Below are 20,497 nucleotides of genomic sequence, written 5' to 3'. Positions count from 1 at the left end.
TGTTCAGGATATGCTTGCGTAAAATAACGTCAGTTTCATCGTACATAACGCTTTGCATATGACACAGTTTTATGCTAATTACGTATATGCACATTGCACGTTTGACGCGCTACACTGACGTTGAAATTTACGTGAAATAAATTAAGACGCAATTTTTGAAAACAACATCTTGTGAAACAGTTCTGTCTCTAAAATTAACAATTATTTTGCACACTTAAAAATATTTGCTTGATTTTTTGCCAATAATTCTTGTGTTAAAATTTGGTCACTTAAGAAGATATGTGTTGTGCAAACTTTCGATAATATTGTTTAAATCTCTCATTAAAAGGCATAGCTCGATTATGACTAGTATAAATAAGTTGGGTAGGCGATTTCAGCTGTAAACATGCTATTTTAATCCGTCTGCTCTGTTAGGTTATTAGTGCTGGTTTCTGGTACAAGTAATTTTAAATCATGAATCACCCTTTCGAAAATGTTGTTATTATTTGTAAAAACGAAAAAAAAAAACGAAGACAAGCAATAAATAAAATTTCGCACAAAATATTTATGTCTTTTATAAATGGACAAAGATATTTCAATGACTACGTTCATTCTCAGTAATGCAAACATGGCAATATCGGACATTGGTGCAGAGAACACCTTGAATATGTTCTGATGGTGCAATTCTAGTGAAACGAGTGGTTGACGAGAGAATTTCTCGAATATTATCGAAGTACATTGATCGCGACACAATAACAAAAAAGTAGAACAGAATGCGTTAGACTCGATGAAAGTAGTGTAAAAAATCACTTGAGATGCTGTTTTTATATCAATAATAATATATTTTCAATATCATATTGTCAGAATTATCATCACCGGAATAAATTCAAAATGGATCGGAAATTTCCACCGCAGCAATAAGTTCTTGTATTTTTTCCTTGCGCCGTATATTTCATTCCATCCGGTGATGAGTTTATTTGAAAATTTTTAATTTTGTCCCTGGTCCCTGTCTTACAATCCATTTATGAAATTAATGCGGGCTTCTGTGTCACCAGCGGTAGATCAGAACAATCTCATAAGGGCAAATTGAAATGGCGGTGGCAAAAAATGTTGCTAAGTATACAACAGCACAGCCTTAAGAACAAACTTAAGACGCCAAGTTTTAAGCTGATAACATCGTTACGCTTCAGTGATTGTTCTATACACGTGACCAAATATTGGTCAGATCAGTCCGAGCGCCTTTTTTCAATGCTTTGTGACGTCACACAAAAGATGCCTCTCCGAAATTCTCGTCGTTAGGTGTGGAAGGGTCATTGGATTCGCAACATTGACTCCCTTCTTCCAAGCCCTGAATCACAAATCACAACCGTTTGTTGACGTCGTTCACAGTGTGACGTCATCACGCATGTCACCAAATCGGGGCCAGATTCATTGTGATGTCACACCTGGCATTCGCTTTCGTCAAGCGACTGGGCTTCGAACAGCACCTCTTCTAGAAGCCAGTATGTGGTGAGGGTCCCCTTTCCCTTCATAGGGACTTCTCCACGAGGCTGCAGCTTGAAGCACTGGTATCGGTCGAGTAGCTGCTTAGTCGACTCTGACACGTGGATAGCGAGTGCTGATTGAGGATAAAAGCGAAGAAGGTTATGCGCCTGCCCACTTGTTTCAACCAGTAGGTTGCAGGAGGTTATTGCACTGCTTAGAGATTATCGATGTCATAACTTACGCATTCCACTCGATTCCATTCTAGAAGCTGTGTTGACGGTGTCGCCGAATAAGCAGTATCGCGGCATTTTCAACCCAACAACTCCAGCACAGCAGGGACCTGAGTTGAAAGAGACAAATTTGAACTATAAGTTGTACACATCACCAAGAAATCTCTTTCACCCATTGTACGAAAGAGCGCTTCCGTACAGGAAATATTACTCAGTCATATTTTGGATTAGTTCAAGCATGTACAGATTTCCTATAGTTTTGTTTATGTTTCATCGCCACTAGCAGTGAATTACTATCATTTCATGGACTCTACATACTGACACTCGTCACCATGAAGAGACCAAACATCGAGATACCCAACTAACCTGTATGTATTCCGATCCTTAGCTTTAGTTGGTCCCCAGGTCTGTGACGTATCTTGAAATTGCTCACAGCCTTCAACAGGGCTAGGGCAGTTCTGGCGATTTCTCCGGCGTGACGTATGCCGTTTCGGACGGGCAGTCCGGACACCAACATGTAAGCATCACCAATGGTCTCAACCTGCGTGATAATAACACGGTGAGGTTATTTGCCAGTCACGGAGTGGTTCCTAACAGATGTTAGACGGCTGAGGCAGGAGTCAAGCGCAAGTCACACAATTACCTTGTATACGTCAAAGTTGTCAATGATGGCGTCAAAACAGGTGTAAAGGTCATTCAGCAAACTGACAACCTGCATCGGGTTAGAAGAGGCAGATAAAGCCGTGAAACCAACGATGTCAGTGAAGCAAATCGTAACACTTTCGAATGCTTCGGCAGGAACAGAATCACCTCGTTTCAAACGATCAACAACTGGTCTGTAAAGACACAAAATGTTGCTTTAAAAGTCAAACAAATTTATGGTATCTTCGATGTTGAATTAGGCACATGGCCTTGGCGCGGTACATATACTTTTCTGCTTAATGTTGTGCTTCGTTATTTAAACTTTCTATGTAAATCTAGATATCAAATGAGGCTAAAATGGGTTAAATTATCACCACTCAGTGCCGGGTTCAAGCAATAAAGCGCAGTTATTTCAATTATAATCACGATCGAAGTGTTCGTTGCATTTAATTCCGAACCTATGGTTGTTCTCTCACCGCAAACTACGTAAGACAAGCTGAAACTCTGAGGCTTATATAAAGGTGTTTGTTTTCACAAGTTTCTCTGAAGGTTGCGCAGCTTACAACTTGAGTAAATTGAACAGAAATATGTGTAAAAGTATGTCAATTGCACGCTTAAGGGTATGCGCTTGTTTCAAACTCCAACTCAAGGTTATTTTGACAGAAAATAAAGAGAGAATTTTGCAACACTTATGATTGGGTTATTTCGCCACGCGCTGACTAATTTGGGTGGGTCTAAACTCAACACACGCGATTTACGTCAACTCTGCTCGTAACTTATCAGCAAAAAGCATCACGTTTTGCTTGGAAACAGACTTACTATTGTACTGACGACATTGACTAAAAATCTATTGAATTCCTTTGACTTACACAGGCAGCATCTGATACAGAAGATCATCTGCTTTTCTTTTCTCTTCCATGTACGCTGCGGTTCTTTCTTCCACGAGTCCTTCCAGATTTATGGCGTATTGTTCCATTCTGTGCAGAAGGTTCTCTACCAGATTGCCTGGGTTATCTCTGTAAGTGAGTCAATTATTTAGTATATCATGTCTAAGGTAACCCGTAATATCTGGATGTTGTTGCATTTGGCTACAGTGTACGCGAATTGCTTTCTATTTTGTTGTTTTTAAAGTTTCTTTTCAACAAGCACTGCGGAGACGGCTTTCTAGCAAAACCGTTTAAAGTTTGCGTAAATATACGCGATCTTGTGTATTGTTTAAAGTCGTTTGCTGGTGTGCCGTGGGCTCAAGTTATGTATACAGTAGCAGTGGAGTTATGGATGACACTTACTTATTAAATCTTTCAATGATCTTTCTCGTATCAGTAAAGTCCGGTCTTTCTGCCGGGTCTTCGTGCCAACACTTTTGCATTAGACTGCAGACATCCTCACTCAAGACAGAGTTGTCGACCATTGGACGAAAGTAAGGTTGAAAGGCGTATCGTACTTTGGACACGATTTCTAAGGATCGACGGAAGTTTTAATTAAAAAATCGCGCATATTTATGAAGGAATAGCGAAAGCTCTATAAGCCACAGCGCATGCATTCAGTCAGCTTTATTCTCCACCAGTCACGAACTGTTTGCGAAATCCAAGTCGGATAGTAAGCGGCACGCTCTTATTTAGCTCGTACCTCTGCACGAGAGGGGAGTTCCCCCGACGTAAAACGTTCCCTTGCGAAGAGCGATCTCCTGTAGAATGATTCCAAAGCTGTAGACATCGCCTTTTTTCGTTCCTATCGCCTCGTTTGAGGAACATCGCAACAGTTCAGGCGCCGTCCAAAGTTTTTCTAGGAAATTTAGATTCATGAAAGATTTGTAGAAAATTCAGAGTTTATGATCTAGTTCAGGTTTCATGATAAGCAACACCAGTTATCAACAGGTTTATCGAATTTTTTCTTTTGATATATCGCTCGAGACTTTCTACAATTTTGGACAAATCTTTCCAGTCTAGAATAGAGATGTCTAGCGCGTTACAGATGAAGGTTGTCTTTTTACTCACTTTCGCACTGCCGTTCTGAATCTGCAAAAGTGGGCACGCTTCTGAAAGCATGAAGGCCATAATCCGTAATCTTTAAAACGAATCTCGAATCCACGACGCAATTGGTCGATTTAAGGTTTCCATGGCAACCGATCGGACTTCGATGAAGAAAGCACATTCCTAGAAAAAGTGAAAAGGCTTTAAGTTAAGACCTTAAGAAAGTTCCAAATTTAGGAAAGGTTTTTGCCATAAACATCGAACAGGAACTGTACCGCTAAACGGCGAGCTAAGCGTCTTATGCTGTTGAAAGAGGTCGGTAAACACGAAACAAGGGAAAAAATAGGCATGACGCTATGGCAACCGCAAATATGTAAAAACGTGCCGATTACGGACCTTTGACGAGATCATTCATTAAGGACACTCTGAACATCCAGTCCAGCTGCAGCTCCTCATTCTGCAAGATATCTCTTAAGCTGCCCTTCCTGCAATACTCATTCAGAACTGAAATGTGGGGCCAGTCAATGCACGCTCCTTCGAAACGAGTGAGATGCTCGTGAGTGACATCCCTCATCTGCGTAGGAGTAAAATCGTTGTATTAGAAAAAACTTGACTTTTGATAATAGTGTTTGGATGAAAATTCTTCAAGTACTACGCAGTGACGCTGCGTTCGACACGAATTAACCAGATTATAGAAGATGACAAAGCATTATGCGATGAGTCTATAGCCTCCGTATCAGATGAGTTACCGATGAAGTCAAAAAATATAAGTTTTTGAAGGTTACACCCAGGTGACTCACGTGTTTAAGTTCCATGAGAACTGCTCTTGTGAGGTCGACCTTTTTACGATTCGTCAACTTTACAACCACCGTCTTGTCCTAGAGAGAATAAAAGCTAAAATAGTATTTTGCATTGGTGAGGATAGCTGACGTTTATTGGCTTTTTACAGCCACGTCGAATAAGGCACAAACGTCGAGCGATCGTTAACGAACCTTATATGTAGCGAGCGTGGTCAGTCCACCCCAGACTTTGTCGCTTATCAATGATCCTGCGCTGGTTTTACGCTGAAAAATGGGAGACATGTGACGACGGAAATCTTATAAGAAACTTACTGAAGATTTCTATAAAAACTAGATCAAACATGCCTACCTCGTTCTCGAAAACTCTTTCATTTTTTCTTGAGTTTGACGACCATTTTCTTTTTCTCTTGTGAGCCCGTTTGGCCGCAATGGCCGGTGAAAGAGAAGGCACGTAGTAAGAGATTACTTCACCCAACGATGGTTCACTTTCTGTAGGCACATCTCCTCCCATACCCATGTTACCCCCAAGTTGGCCCCCTAATACACTATTGGGCGTGATTGGCCATGTAATGTCGGTCCAGTGAACTCTCCACAGCTGACTTTCAAGTTCCTTTCTCAGTTTATGCCTCCTGTATGAAAGACAAGATTTGTCGTTCTGATTTAGCCATGCTTGAGGTACTTGTTGGAATGATAGGTTACACTGATGGAAGCAAGCAATCAAATTGATTTGAAGTTTCTTTTAATTTCATTTTGAATCACGAACCTGTATGTGTTATAGATGACGATTGCAAACGTCGCTAAGGATATCGCCGCGATTATGACCGCTTCCATCGTGAGGGCTGAAAATCAAATGAAGTGTTTTAACTCGCCGACAAAGTTTAAAGATGCTTTTACACTCGGCTAACTGCAAGAAGTTTTCAATATTTATGAACAGCTGTTATGAATATTATTACATCAGTCAAAAGCTTTGAACTAAAGGTACTTACATAAGAGAGTTAAATGTTTTGCACGAGGTTAAAATTAAAATAAAATAAAAACACATCATTTTAGATCTTTTTATACTTACGTCCTTTCTTGCATTTTTCACCCTTAAATCCACACACAGGGATATCGGGTGGGGGTGCACCGTTTATCCAATGAACTTTGGCCGAATCAAACTCACGGTATTTTTGTCTGAACGAATCATACTCGGCCACCGCCTGGAATTCGCCTAAATGCAACAAGACAGTTTAAATTTCAAAAGAACATTTTCAATCTATTCGTCACATGTGTCTTCTCACATATTGCCTGCCGAGGCTGAGTCGCTTTATTTACACCAGTCTTAAAAATTAAGTTTCAAGCAAGAATATTTTATAGCTTGGATACTTGGCTTAACATTCCTGCTAACTTATAGAGTTGTGCGTAGTGAGTATACAGCTGGTACTTCGTGAAAATGTTATGGCGGGAGCGATTGCTGGGTTAAGTCTGTAAGTGTGGGACTGAGTATACTATATCGGGTCTTACTGTTTTTGTGAGACTTTACTTTCCTGTGGTTGGATTGAAACTTTAAAACGGTAGTAATACAAAATCTAACTTTTCTTTCTTGAATATATTGCGAATAGATTGAGTATATCGGGTTATTACATCACGCGTAAATTACTTCGTCTTGCTCTATGTATCAAACCTATTAGGAAGATGAGGTTTAAGCTTGTGATATGTAATTTCATCGTTGTCACTTTTCTAAACAACAATAAATGACTTATTTGTCAATAAGATGATCAATAACCGCGTCTATAAGTGCCGTGATATGTCGTTGAAGTTAAAACTGCTCTGAGTTCTTTGTTCTCTTTTTCGATAAAAAAGCAGTTTTTTTAAATCTCAGGTGTTTATGAGTCTTTTGAAATTATTCACCGTTTGATGGTTGCATTGCTTTGCTCAGAGTACTTGAAATAAAATGGAGTGAAAAGGCTTTTATGTTGGTCCTGTATAAAACCGCTTAACTTGTGACCGCTTATTTCTAAAAGTTCGGTGCATTTACAATTCGTGACAAACAAAGTAGGTTCGTCGAAAATGCAAAAAAAAACAGAGAACAAAGCAAAACAATGAAAACCTTTTTCCGGGTCGAGGTCCAGAATCGAAAAGTCGAAGAGTCGGTCGCCGTCGGCGTCCAAAGCTATCCTTCCGCTTACTCCTAAAAAATGAGATTATTAGTTTCCTCGCAAAGATACACCCATTTACAGGTGCCCGTTTGACCTCCGATTAATTCTATTTCTTGCATTAATTCTTAACGTTTACTCGTTCAAACTCATTATAACATTGTCGCTCAAAATGTCTTGGTGCAAGAGTTTTCACGTCTTTGTTTCTGTAAATCCGCCTTGTACCGTCTTTGTGGTTTTTCGTTATCTCAGAATCACGGTTGTTAATTGATAAAGTCATATCATGTGTTAAAATTACTCATAAGAAAGCCAGTTTTCGCAAAGGACCTTGTACCACGCTCGGGTAGTATTTATTTAAAAGCGGTTATAACAATAACACCACTAAAGGCATCGAGCACGTAGACCAAGCATGTGCAACCTTTTTCACTGGAGGGCCAAATACAAAATTTTGAATGACAACGCGGGCCACATGATTTTTTCAGAAAAAATTAGTATCGTAAAACGACTTTCCTATGCAGTTTATGTAGTTAAGAAATAGATTTAATGCAGTCCACGACACACTTGTGCGACAATTTATTGAAAAACTGTGAATAATTGTCGATGGAAGATGAGGAAACTAAATTCAGTCAATGTAGTCACATCTATGTAGCACCAACAACTCCATCAAGTATGAACTGCGGTACTACACAATGCCACACAGCTTTTTCAAAGTGCTAATCTCGCATTGCGAAATTATGCAACGCAGCATTGTTGCATCACAAAGGGCAATATTTCTATACACAGCGTGCGAAAATTTCCATTGCTTTGATGTAAACTGCATAAAATAGTGATGGCTAGTATGAAGTTCTAACATTTTGCTGAGCACCACGCGGGCCGCACGGAACAACCTGGCGGGCCGCAGTGCGGCCCGCGGGCTACTGGTTGCACATGTCTGACGTAGACAAACTGCTTGTTTTGGTCCGAACTTTGGACTTGAGTTTGGTTGATAGGTGAGAAACGTGGTGTTTTTCGCCACAGTGATGGATTACTAGTGTATATACGCACAATGCATTCGTTTGTACAAAAATATTTTTCGTCAACAGGAATTTGTTGCTTTGTCCATAATTAACTGGTTTCTTATATACTTATATTTACATCATGTACTTATGGCTACACTTGAAAATTTATTTTGTGGAAAGACACTAAAAGCTCAACCGAATTATAGGCTACGATTGACTTAAAACCAGCTTTATATAGTATAGCTTTTTATCTAGTTGATTGTGTGGTGTAATTAAGTGAAATAGTTAGTCAATTATTTACTATATTTCTTATTTATTTGAGGTTACACAACAGTGGGCAGCATGGGCAATTGCTGCTAATTTTGTCTATTTCCTTAAGCAAAATTTTTGTCAAAAATCTGAACATATGTAGCAAGAAATAATCAAGCTGAATCGTTTACATAAAAATGTAAAATTTTCTTTCTTAGTTCTTTAGCCTGCTATGCAAGGACTTTAATTGCGGCTTTACCCGAAACTCGATTTGTTCGAATGTATGTGGAGCGTGCATAGGTCATTACAAACGAGTTTTTCATAAAAATTGAGCAGTCAGTTTTCATGATTTTGTATGTAGTATAGCGTTTTAGATCTAATTTACGGCAAATAAAACTTCCACAACTAATCTTTAATTTTTTTCGAAATATTTACTCATTAATGACATGTTCATACCTTCAAATTCCTGGTTTAAAATATATTTCTTCATCAAATATTCTGCCGATGGATATCTGTCGTCTTTTGTTGCTTCGTCTGCGCACTCACTCGTATGAATGCCATCTTTGAGTGGAGTTTCTTTGTCACTCAGGCTCGTGTTGAGTAGATGAGCCAAGGTTAGAAGCGAGTCGTGAAAGTAGGCAGGAAACTTGTTTTTCTTTGAACAATGTGAAAGTTATAATCGACTGATTCATGAGCAATCTTTAAAGTAAATGCGTATATGGTTTTGAATGGAAACAGTTAATTTTTCTATTTATACCGATATATGGATTAGTAAAGTTTTGAAAATGATCAAGTCATCATGGTATTAACTTTACAACCAACCTCAAAAAAGTCATCAACCGTCTTTGCTCCGTATTTTATTCTCATATCTTCCAAAATGAATTGACTGACGTTTTTTGACATTTCTTCATATTCAGGGTCTATCCCTAAATCCCTAAAACAAAGTTGACTTTAAATAACTTTTACAACAACAACGTTTGTTTTAAACTCGTGTATAAAGATATGTTCAGCTTAAATATACCTTCCGTATTTTGATTGTAATTTGCGGGTGAATTGTTTATATCGCAGACTCTTCTGATTTCGCAAAGTGACAATGAGCACGTTTTCAAAAGCTTGTTTCAAGCTCTCATCCTGAAATAGAAACAACAGGAAATTTTGTTACTTTTGCCGTATATTATCTAACACAACGACTTTCACCTACTACGAAACTTGGCGTAGTTTTAAACGCACAATTACCCAGTGTTCGACAAAACGTTTACGAATGTCCAAATTTGGAGCGTCAAAATTATATTGATTCGATGAGTAATATCCGTAAAATGCGCGTGACGTGGTCAAAATCAGAAAAAATTCTTCTCAATCGTTTCTCGATTTTCGAGACTCTCTCGTACCAAACAAGACTGACTGGATAAACGGAAACGAATTTGCTCGCACATGTTGATATACTAACTCATGAAAACTTCGGAGATTGAAACCGCATAAATTGTGAGATCAAGACATTTTCAACCTTCACTTTTTCGTCAATCTCTTTCCGTTTTTGGTCATCGACGTCGGCACAATCGAGTTGTGAAAATATTTCAAAAACGTTATTCGTTTCCTTTTTAATGCCAACAGCCCACGACGGCGAAAGTTATCAGAATTGACAACGACAATATTTGGCGATATTTACGGACGAACTATTAACACTTGACACAAACCATTTAGCCGTTGGTTAGCTAAATATTGATAGTTTTAAAGCGGGCTGCCCGGTTAGGTATGACAAAATATTTTGACAGTGCAAGAAACGCAAGGACCACAAATCAAAAGCTCTTTGAGCGAGCGGGGTCAGAAACATTTAGATATTTACACAGTCTTGTGATAAGCATCTCGAGCACCAAGATCCCGCTGCCTTCTTTTGAATAAGAGAGGAAACACTGGTGATATGGAGCAGGAAGAAAATCCCAATTGAGTTCAACACTAAGAATTCTCAAATTTCTAATCGTTGCGGACGATAGAACGAAATATCACCCGATCTTGTGAAGGAAATTGTTAAGGTCTGAAACCGAAGATTTGACTGAAAAGTCGCGTTGCTGCGTATATTGTGTGTAGGTAGGGTTAACATTCGTATTATATGTCATTGAGATGTAATTCTCATGATGAAAAATGGTTTTATTGGCCCAAGACTAGTATATAGCCGAAATGTTAGTTTCTGTAGTGGTCGGTTGTTAATTTACTTGAAACACTCAATATGGATTAGAATTATATATAACTTATAATACATAATTCTATATATAGGAGTATGGCGGAATTATAATGAATCCAAACGACGAAAGCTAGTTGAGCACGCGCAGAGCAAGTATAATTATTTGAACAAGAATTGTTACACCGAGAATCGTGTAAACTACTTTCAGATTCAGGAGCTGTCTGCCCTGAAATTCTGGTGCCAAACCCAGCTGGCACCAAACCTTGTAAACAACTCAATTTCTTTCAGTAGCGCTAAAAGCTATAATGCGATTCTGATCGCATCAAATCTGCCTGTTTTCTAACGCAATAACGCGCCAAGATAAAACAAGGTAACAGCGTCAGTATGGGAAAAATCCTGCTCGTAAAAATGCGCAAACTTATGGGTTCTGATAATTTTGTACACAAACAAAATTTGCTCGGAGGCGCATTTCGTAACCAGAGGTCTTGCATTGGTCGTGTTGCCGTAATGAGAAACGATATACTTCTGCAAAACACCAACGAGCAAAGCACACACTATAAAAGGAATTTGTAAGCTAAAGGATTGAATTTTTCGGTTGCCCTAAAACTTAGATTGCTCTTGTTGCACACTATGACTACAAATCTAACCGCGAGCGCTCAGGGGCGATTTATTCGTCGCAAACAAACTTGTTTGATATTGAAATAGGATAAAGCAACTTGTAGTGACACTCAGAGGTGAGTCTTGTCACGACCCTCATGGCCTATTATCACCATGACCTGCTAACTGATTGCGCATGCCATGTACAAGTCCAATATAATTTGCCTCCTGTCACTTGCACAGGCACCTTATCCTTCATCTATCTTATCTCCTATAAAGCGGTTTTAGCGCGTAAATTAGATAAAATAATTTCACTTATGTAATTTTACGTTTCAATATTTTTCATCGTTACATCATCATCAACAATGCCAGGCATCACTAACCGTTTCTAATATTCCGTAGTCATTTATCCACTCCCACGGTTTCGGTCCTAATTTATTCTCCAGGTCTAGAATGATGTAGGCGTACTCTCCAGACTCTCCATATTCCTTGGTCTCTCTTATGAAATCCCGAACCACAAAGTCAGCTGCACTCAGGACAACAGCTAGAAAGGAATTTATTGCCAGTGAGTTTATACCTTGTTATTTTAATAACATTTTGTAAGTCAAGTAACGAAGTTTATTTGTAGTAAAACGTTTTTAATTTTTTAATTTACACTAAATGAGAACTGTAGCCATTTTAAAATTATAATGAGTTTAAGCTTTTAAAAATATATGATATGGGTTTGTAAAAATGACCTCATCGTCCATGTTTGTTGGAAATTATGCGAAATGGTTATGTAAAGCATCAAAGGTCACCTGAACCACTATGACTGGGCAACCTGAGGCGTATGGTGAAAATAGGCGAACGGTTTAAACGGCGTTTCGGAAAAACCCAGTGCATAAATTGTTAAAACCAACAAAATCAACATATTGTTAAACCCTTGTTTTCTGGTAAATAAATCTCACATTTTAAGACATGCAATTAGTGTCAATTGTTTTCAAATTAAACATATCCCATTAGCTCATGTATAGCCTGAAAATATACACGACGACACGACATAAAATATATGCGACCCGCACATGCGTATCCCTCAACATGTAGAGTTGTAGACAGACGTCGGATGAACCCCAGCAGATACAGGCGACGGCGGAAAAGAAATCTACTTGAAATCTGGTGGAAATGTAAATCTTTGTGTTTCCTAGAACATTTCTATTGAACTTATGAACTTTTCAATTTCAAAACAAGAGATAAGTTACGCCAAAAATTTATGGAGGGCTTAAGACAACAAGCGGGAATCGCGGAAAATGTGCCAATGTCGACTTAATGTCGAAACCACGCTCATACAAGCACAGCGTCTTCTAATCCTTTGCTGGTGCGACGGTAACGTTTTTTAGTTTATGATTGACTTATTAGTTAAAAATTAGGTTGAGCCTATCATGGTTTTGAAATCTTTACTATAATGCCTTTGGCCAGAAGGAAGATTTTCTTTCAAAGAAAAAACACTAAAATTCCCAAATCTTGTGATCGGATTTGGCTGTCAGCGCGATGAAGTAATCTTCGTAAAACCTTGTCAAATATTATAAGCAACCGTCGGAAATTTCGTGTCAACCATTTTTGCATCATATTTTTGAGTTTTTTTTTAAATAATTAAATTTAGTCTTAAGTATTTATCAGCAGTCAAAAACTGCTTTAAAATGGAAACGTTAAATAAAAAATGAAACCATATGTGAATGTTTCGTTTTTTTTGGTGTTCATGACTGTAATTTTAAATCTTGCCGTATTTAAATGATTAATTTAAGAAACGCTGATCCCAAGTCGCTTAATACAATCTGGAGGATTAGCTAAAAAGTATTTTAGGAGAAATATTGATCGGTAAATTTACTTCTTACTACAGCTAATTATAGAAATACAAAAGTTTACGTTCGAACAGAATAAGAACTAAGATTTAATCAAACAGTTTAATAATACTTCCACTTATCATAAAACTAAGGGATTCGTTTTTTCACAGCGAATGAAACAAAATGAACAATAAAAGCAGATTCGTGTTCACATACACAGTAAAGAGTATCTTTGTAAGTAGATACGCCACCATTGCTGTAAAGGTACATAATGACAAAACTTCACTTTCCCGATCCATATAAGATTAAAATGAAAGAAACCGCCTTTTGCCGAGAACAAGTTTTCGGAGAAAATTGCGCGTATAACCAACTAATAATTACTTCACAAATTTGACGTGTGTTTGCTGATAATACACGTGTATAATGAATCCATATGAACTCGCCTTTAAGTTTCTGAAGAGCGACCGCAATTAAATGGTAACGGAAGCGTTTAACCACACTTTGAAAAGTTGCTGGCACTTACTAAACATTCATCGATCAAGACAAGGTTGCGATTAACACGTTTAGCTGATATTGCTTACGTCATCCAATATCTGCGAAACATCTTAAGACGCCATTAGCTGGCTTCCTGCACTCATGACGTCATCGATTAGAAACACGCGCTAAAGCAATTGACATTGAAAATGATCTTGAGCTAGTAGCAGATATGAAGGTGTTGATAGCGGTCTGATTGTAAATGTGATACGTGCTGATATGCGACTCACTTGGCATTTTTACTGAATCGAAATTTTCGCTGCGCCACAAATCACGTGTGCGCTTTCGCAATTAATTGCCATTACGTAACGGTAATGTCCAAGGTATATTCAGCCTCACTTTTGGTGCAAATATCATGATTTATTGGCACCCATGGCGTCGATGCCAAGTGCATGCGGTGCTCCACGTAAGTTCAGCCGAAACTTTTAACCTGATTTAGAGAGAAAATCTGTCAGTTGCTTGACACAAACTAAAGAAGTTAACTGGTGTCTTTCAAGATTGCTTTAGTTTGATATTTTCCGAGAAATTTTGTTTTAGCGATTACTTGCATTGACAAATTCGCGTCAATTTCAAACTTAAACCGATGTCACAAGCAGCGGCAATCTCGTTCGATGTTTGTGGCTGGCTGGCAGATTGATGGCCGTTGGTGAAAAGTCCGACCATATAATGCGAACGAGTGGCATTTTACAGGACCGATGCTTTATCTATGCCATTTATTTGTTTGTACACAGGTTAAAGGCATCGCAATCATGAGCTTTCTGCTGTTTTATTGCATTCTTTGACGTTGGAGGCTTTTCGTACCGTGTCGAAGGTTACTGAATGACCTTAGGCTGTGAACCTGCGACCTTACAAAGACAACCAACTATTATTGCAATGACTGGAGAGATTTTGCAGATGTTTTATACGAGGAATGCATTGTGCCCTTTTCTGATTTTATGGCCATGAAGTCACTTACTAACGTTGCGATGAAGCTTAACCGAATATATGCATACACAGAGCTTAAAGGCAGCTCGACCTGCAAAAGAGAATCAAGGCTTTCTTATCATCTTCGTAGAAACGCCTAAAAAAACTTATTTCTATCCTGCACAAAACCATCCATTGTTATGAGTGAGTTTAATCCAACTTTGTCTGTAGACATAACACTGACCGGGCGACGAGTTTGCTGTTACGATCGCTATTATTGTGTACGAATGAACACGTTTTTCTACTCACTTCCACGAGCTGCATGAATGTCACGCCCAGGTTACCAGTTAAGATGCCGACACTATAAACACCGACAAGCCAGCATTGTTTAGTGACGGTGGATGTTGTTTATGCGGGAGCTACTTGCAGTGGAAGTATTGACATAATCGACGAGCCTTTGGAATTTGAAAAATATTCCACTCATTTCTTGTGCGTCAATATGATCAAAATTTAATGTACTTTTTTGGTACAACTCTTGAATTTTAAATCCGCTCCGACACGTTATAAACTTATTGAATTTGCAAGAATGTTCATTTCGAGGAAACTGGTAAACAGCATGCCCAGGGCAAGCCCAAGAGCCTTACGGATAGTTGAAAGCTGATATAAACGATTTAGCCTCCTAGTTTGCGCGGCTTTTACGCTGCTCGTTGCCCGGATTGCCATAACAGTAACAGACGCGCAATACTGAACACTGCTCCTGCGCTTGTTGTAAGCCAGTGTGACATTAAACACCTAAACACAGCGACTTTCGTCAAATAATGCTAGGCGTAAGATAAGGCACATAATTTACCGTATAAAATGGACAAACACGGTCACTTTCGGAGCGGGACAAATGACGTATTTTCAGTGCCATTAAATCAAAACGGGGTTGATTTACGCCTCATTTGAAAACATGAACCTATCGAAATCTTAAGTAAATAAATTTCGATGTTTTTGTTGTTATTTTTTTGATTTATGTTATTTACCTCTGCCTTGGGTTTTGAGAAGAACTTGGATGGTGTCGTAACTGAAAACGGCGCTGTTTTCATCCCGATATTCCGATAAGCGAATTTGATTCAAAACCGTTCCGGGGAGTTTTTCGTTCGCCACTTCGTAAATCCCCTCCGCCAAGAAGAAGTAATGCCTGGATTAAAATGACATCAACGACTGATTTTGAATTAACTGTTGAACGACAATGACATGTAAACATTGATGGAGTCAATAACAAACAGTAGTCGTGTGACATCGATCAGAAACAATTTAATTATTAATCGAGTTTGACTAAGACAAAAACACGCATGATCATCGAAAAATCCCGACTGTTGTGTAACAGCCCTGTTTAGATTAGTCAAATAAAAACAATTCCAATTGTGCTGGTGGGAATTTACATTTGCGGTTTGTGGACGCGCGAAATTTTAAACGGTCGTATTTTTGACTGACTTTCGGTACGGCATCAGATTGAGGTCGACTTCGAACTATATTGCTGAGTTTGTCGCCGATAGCATCTCGTCTTGAAACTTTCCCGGGATTTCCAGTGAACGAGATTGACTTCGATAATAGTTTAAACAACTGTTGCAGAGAGTAAACAGGTTTCTATCATGTCGTGGAATACTGTTGATGACTGAACGCGTTTGTTTTTGAGTAATTGCATCAATAAGATAAAAGCGATCTTGCGGCAAAAACTGTCAAAAATTCGCCTGTTTTTGTTATAGCTCGATAATCCCAGACGACAGAAAAACGTTGGAAAAAATTTGTCATAAACAACAAGTGAAATTCTCATCAAAACGAGAAAATTGTAAAAAATGATAATTTGCGACCACTGTTTTTGCTCATTCTTCAAGCAAGTATTCTCACCTCTCTTTAATATCGTCCTCAAATATTTCCACGGGAGCCCTGGTCCAGTTGTAGTATTTCAAGATGGACGACACGCATTCTCCCACCTGCTTTGCCACTGGACCCATCCTGACCAACGTGTTCTTTGACTCTTCTCCGTCAATCGGTTTCTAGGCAACAACAATGATCTTACGTAAGTATGACGTCGTTAGGTTGAGCTCAGGTGACAGGAATGGACGACATTGTTTTCGCATTGCCTTCTGTCCGGAGTCTGATCGCTTTGCGGCCATAATATTTCCACTGAGTAATAGATTGCCATCATATAATTGTGTAACAAGCCGTCCCGTTACATAACTCTGCCATGTTGATGTTTTTTTGCTGAACATTTAATCGCAGGCTGTAGGCAATATTTTTAAGTAGTGACGCTCGTGACGGGCATACTCGGGGTTAAATATTAAGACCAGATTAATGGCATGCTTAGTGCATGGCTTAATTCGTGCTCGTCCGCGTAAATAAAGCGGCAAAAATCATTTTGGAAAAATTCGGCGTTTACCCTGCTAATTGGGTCAGCATAACAAAGAGCTTGCTGAAATCGAGTGTATGTTGGAGGCCCCGTGTAAACCCGTTGTTTTATTTCAAGACTCCAAGCCTTTTGAACATGATTCGATTTCGTTAATTGTCTGGCGGTCGGTTCTCCTTGTCACAACCAATTACGGTTTAATTTAACGACTAAAATGAAGCGACAACTAATGTGAAGCAACCGGTCTGAACCAGTGGACAGAGATCAATGATTTAGCAGCTAAAAACGAAAGGAATGTCTGTCATTTCCTCATTTGCCGTGATTTGACAGCTTTAGAGTAATTTTACCACAACAATACTAGATCTGATGCAAGGACCAGGACGGAACGGGGTCGTGTGTGGAATACAGATTAGATCTTCGTTTTATTGCTAAAATAAGCAAGCGAATGGCCCTTTCAGTGGAAAAGTGCGCCGAAAATAGCTTACTGACAAACTGTGTAGTCAAGAAAACTGCATGGGCCAGCATTTCGTAGATTCGTAGAAGAACGGTTTTTATGACTTTATAAATCGGATAACAATACTACTCAGCGTTGGCTGAATAACTTATAATGCGTAATTATTATTTCGTACAGTTATAATTCGCCATTTGATAACCGCGTGATTATGCTGTCGTAAAGCGACTTTCTCCGAAGGTGTTTGGACAATTGAAACATGGTCGACCACACATTGGCTTTATTCAATAACTTTAGCACTACACTGACACTGTGTTAGGCATTGTTCGCACCGACCATAACCTCTCATTTGCGGTGATTTAATTCAACGGTGTTGCTAGTGTAATTTATTATTCTGTCCGCTTTTGACTTTTGGAGAAATTGATGGGACAAGGATATGACATGAAACATGCCTTTCAACAGTCAGGGATTTTGCGTTCATGAAGGCGCAGACAATTCAAATGTGCATCGTAAACAGATCAGTGCTCAAGGGCGAATACAACCCAACTAGACGTCATCATTGTGAACAGATAAAGTTGGCTTGAAGCGGGAAATCGTTAAGAAAAACTTCCAACAGTATAAAAAGACGTTTATCTAGTTTTGTCAAAACTTTCACACATCTTCGTCTCTTATTACCCTACTTTCCGCAACCGGTGATTAGGGTTAATTTCACCCGCGGAAGTTAAAATTTATTGACTAAGGGGAGTATTCAAGAAATAAACGAGGGTCTATTACGGTTAAATGGCGCAAGCAGAAATGTTATGTGGTCGGCGCCGGATTCTAAATGACTTTTTAAATAGTTCAATAATACAGCAGCCCAGGGTACCGTTTACTTGTCCGGCATGCTAACAACACCTTATCGGCTCGTTAACAGTGAAAATAGCGTTTAAAATGGCTCTCTTGCGGTGGAAACTACCTCGTTGGAAAGCTTGCCTGAAAGTGCGGCTAAACTCTCAACTTTATCGTGATCGGAAATGATACGCTTGTATTAGCACCATTACCACCGCTTTGTGCAACAAAAATTGTATAACTACGTTTAGAATCTGTAATTTATCGTAGCGAGATTGTTCGTTTTTTTTTAATAACAAAAAACTGTAAAAGCTTGAAAGTTTTCTCACCCTTAAATTGTACGATGTTGACCCGGGGCTGATGGTCAGGATATCCCAATGAGCGGTGATGAACGCGACTGGAGACATCGAGTAATCCGACATCGGACCGATGAGTACGTTGATTTCATCTGAGATCATCGCTTTGAACAACTCAATTTGAGTCAGCCTGAAATTGTTTGAATGAAAATTTTAGTAAAACTAAAAGTATAAAATGGACTACATCAAAGTTCCACCGTTGAATATCGTCTGTATTTCTAAAAACCTGCTTGACTGGTATTGACATTTTGTTTATGAAGATGCAAGTTTCACCTAAATCGATTGTGTTTATGTTTCGATATACGCGATAAACTGTTAACACGAGTTATAACAAAGCCATTCCACTTGAGGCAGTTTATGAGCAGGGTCACCAGAAGATCATACACTCGCTTTGCCATTTAACCGCTCTTTGATACGAAACACCATCGCCTGTTATAAAATAGATGATGTCTGTGTGACGCACAAGAATCTGTGGTATCGCAAAACGATCAAATTTTGACCGCAAATCTTCACAAAGTTTGGGAGTTCTACTTGCAAAGAGCATTCGATGACAGCGTGAAATGCGGTTGGTATAATCTGTGTCCTGGCATATCTACTGTATCGCTTAATGCCAGCATAAAACTAACAGCAGCTAGGAGATAAAGGCATCGGCGTAAAACGCTTATTAACATTATCAATGAGATAGAAGTAAAGATTTTTTGTCGAGAATTCTCAAGAAAATAAACAACTGAATTACTGCGCATTTAACAAAAGCAAAAAATTTTCAAATTCCTTCGTGGGAGAAACAGAAACCCTTCTACCGAAAATTAGCAATTAAAAATAATCAACGATAACCAAAAGTTTTAACTTCCTCAGCCGTTATGAGTTAACTCACCTCGGTGAGGCATCTCCAAACTTATCAGCACAGTCATAATATTTGGGCAGAATATTGAAGTTGTTGAAGTGACCGTAGGTATCACGAATCGTCTCCGCTGCTATGTCAAGGGCAGGCTTGATAAAGAGGTACGACCAGGGATAAATTTTGTAGGTCGTGTCAATCAACCCTATGGTTCTGCATTCGAAATCTACGAGTCCAGTTTCATTGTCAGTACAGTAGGCCAGGTCGTAGTCTCCGTAGTAATAGCTCTCATAGTCGTTGTTGATGTCTTCTTGGCTTTCGACCGTTGTTTCTTGCGTGTTTTTGACGAGTTCTTTGTAGCTTTCCTTTCCCGGGACCATAACGGCGATTTGAAATTGTTTCATAGCTACAACACATTCCAGCACTATGAGCACGGAAACAATCAGCGTCAGCTTCATTTTGGGACGGAAATCTCACCTCAGATCGAAATATTTTTATTCTACTTTTTGGCAATCCACATAAACTTAAAAAAGGTGAAGTACTATTAGAATGAGCGTTCAAACGCACTCTGCAACCAATTTCGTAAATCGTTCTTCTCTGCAAGTAATTGGTAACGAAATAACTGTCACCGTTGATCAGCTCTCTGCTGATATGCGCGTTTGTGGCGTAGAAAAAAGGCGGCCAACATTGAACGCCTCCGCCTAGATTGCTGTTGTTCTAATGGCTCAACGGCGCGCCATATATACGCGCGACCGATTGTTAACATCACATCAATTTCGCTCGTCTAGAATTTTGTAAACGCAGATTACAGCTTTTCCAGTTTTTCTTACGCACGAAAGCGGTCTTAACATGCAAGAATTGCCTGAAATGTTTATTTTCAGAAAAAAACTCGCATGCCACCAATTCTAAGCGAGGTGTCGGGGGCAGTCGCACAAGGTTAAGTGCGGCATCTTAAACACTTTGATTATGCGATTAATCATTAAAATTTCCATGGCTTATGACTATCCGCAGAAATACGAATGTTATAAAATTCGGTCATTGGGTGTGCCACTGCACCACATTGCTTAAATTTGCGAAGTGTCCGCGTTCAGCCTAAATTAAGGACCGA

The 20,497-nt window shown here is 39.0% G+C and overlaps 1 protein-coding gene across 1 annotated transcript; it reads right to left on the bottom strand.

The window, feature by feature from the left end:
* Window positions 1–443: 443 nt before the first annotated feature.
* On the bottom strand, window positions 444–20,017 carry LOC143468809 (atrial natriuretic peptide receptor 1-like). The gene is made up of 24 exons (XM_076966214.1): window positions 19,426–20,017; window positions 18,525–18,681; window positions 16,418–16,566; window positions 15,550–15,707; window positions 11,651–11,811; window positions 9,513–9,622; window positions 9,314–9,425; window positions 8,948–9,146; window positions 7,199–7,279; window positions 6,176–6,319; window positions 5,873–5,948; window positions 5,459–5,738; window positions 5,302–5,373; window positions 5,110–5,187; window positions 4,706–4,883; window positions 4,334–4,492; window positions 3,966–4,121; window positions 3,626–3,794; window positions 3,206–3,352; window positions 2,338–2,530; window positions 2,061–2,235; window positions 1,706–1,804; window positions 1,425–1,597; window positions 444–1,327 (listed from the first exon to the last, which is right to left on the bottom strand). The coding sequence occupies exons 1-24, from the start codon at window positions 19,845–19,847 to the stop codon at window positions 1,241–1,243; spliced, it is 3,735 nt and encodes a 1,244-aa protein (XP_076822329.1). The 5' UTR covers window positions 19,848–20,017; the 3' UTR covers window positions 444–1,240.
* Window positions 20,018–20,497: the final 480 nt, after the last annotated feature.

Source organism: Clavelina lepadiformis, chromosome 8 (assembly GCF_947623445.1).
Source record: "Clavelina lepadiformis chromosome 8, kaClaLepa1.1, whole genome shotgun sequence".
NCBI classification, from domain to species: Eukaryota; Metazoa; Chordata; class Ascidiacea; order Aplousobranchia; family Clavelinidae; genus Clavelina; species Clavelina lepadiformis.
This window is presented reverse-complemented; position numbering and strand designations above follow the sequence as displayed.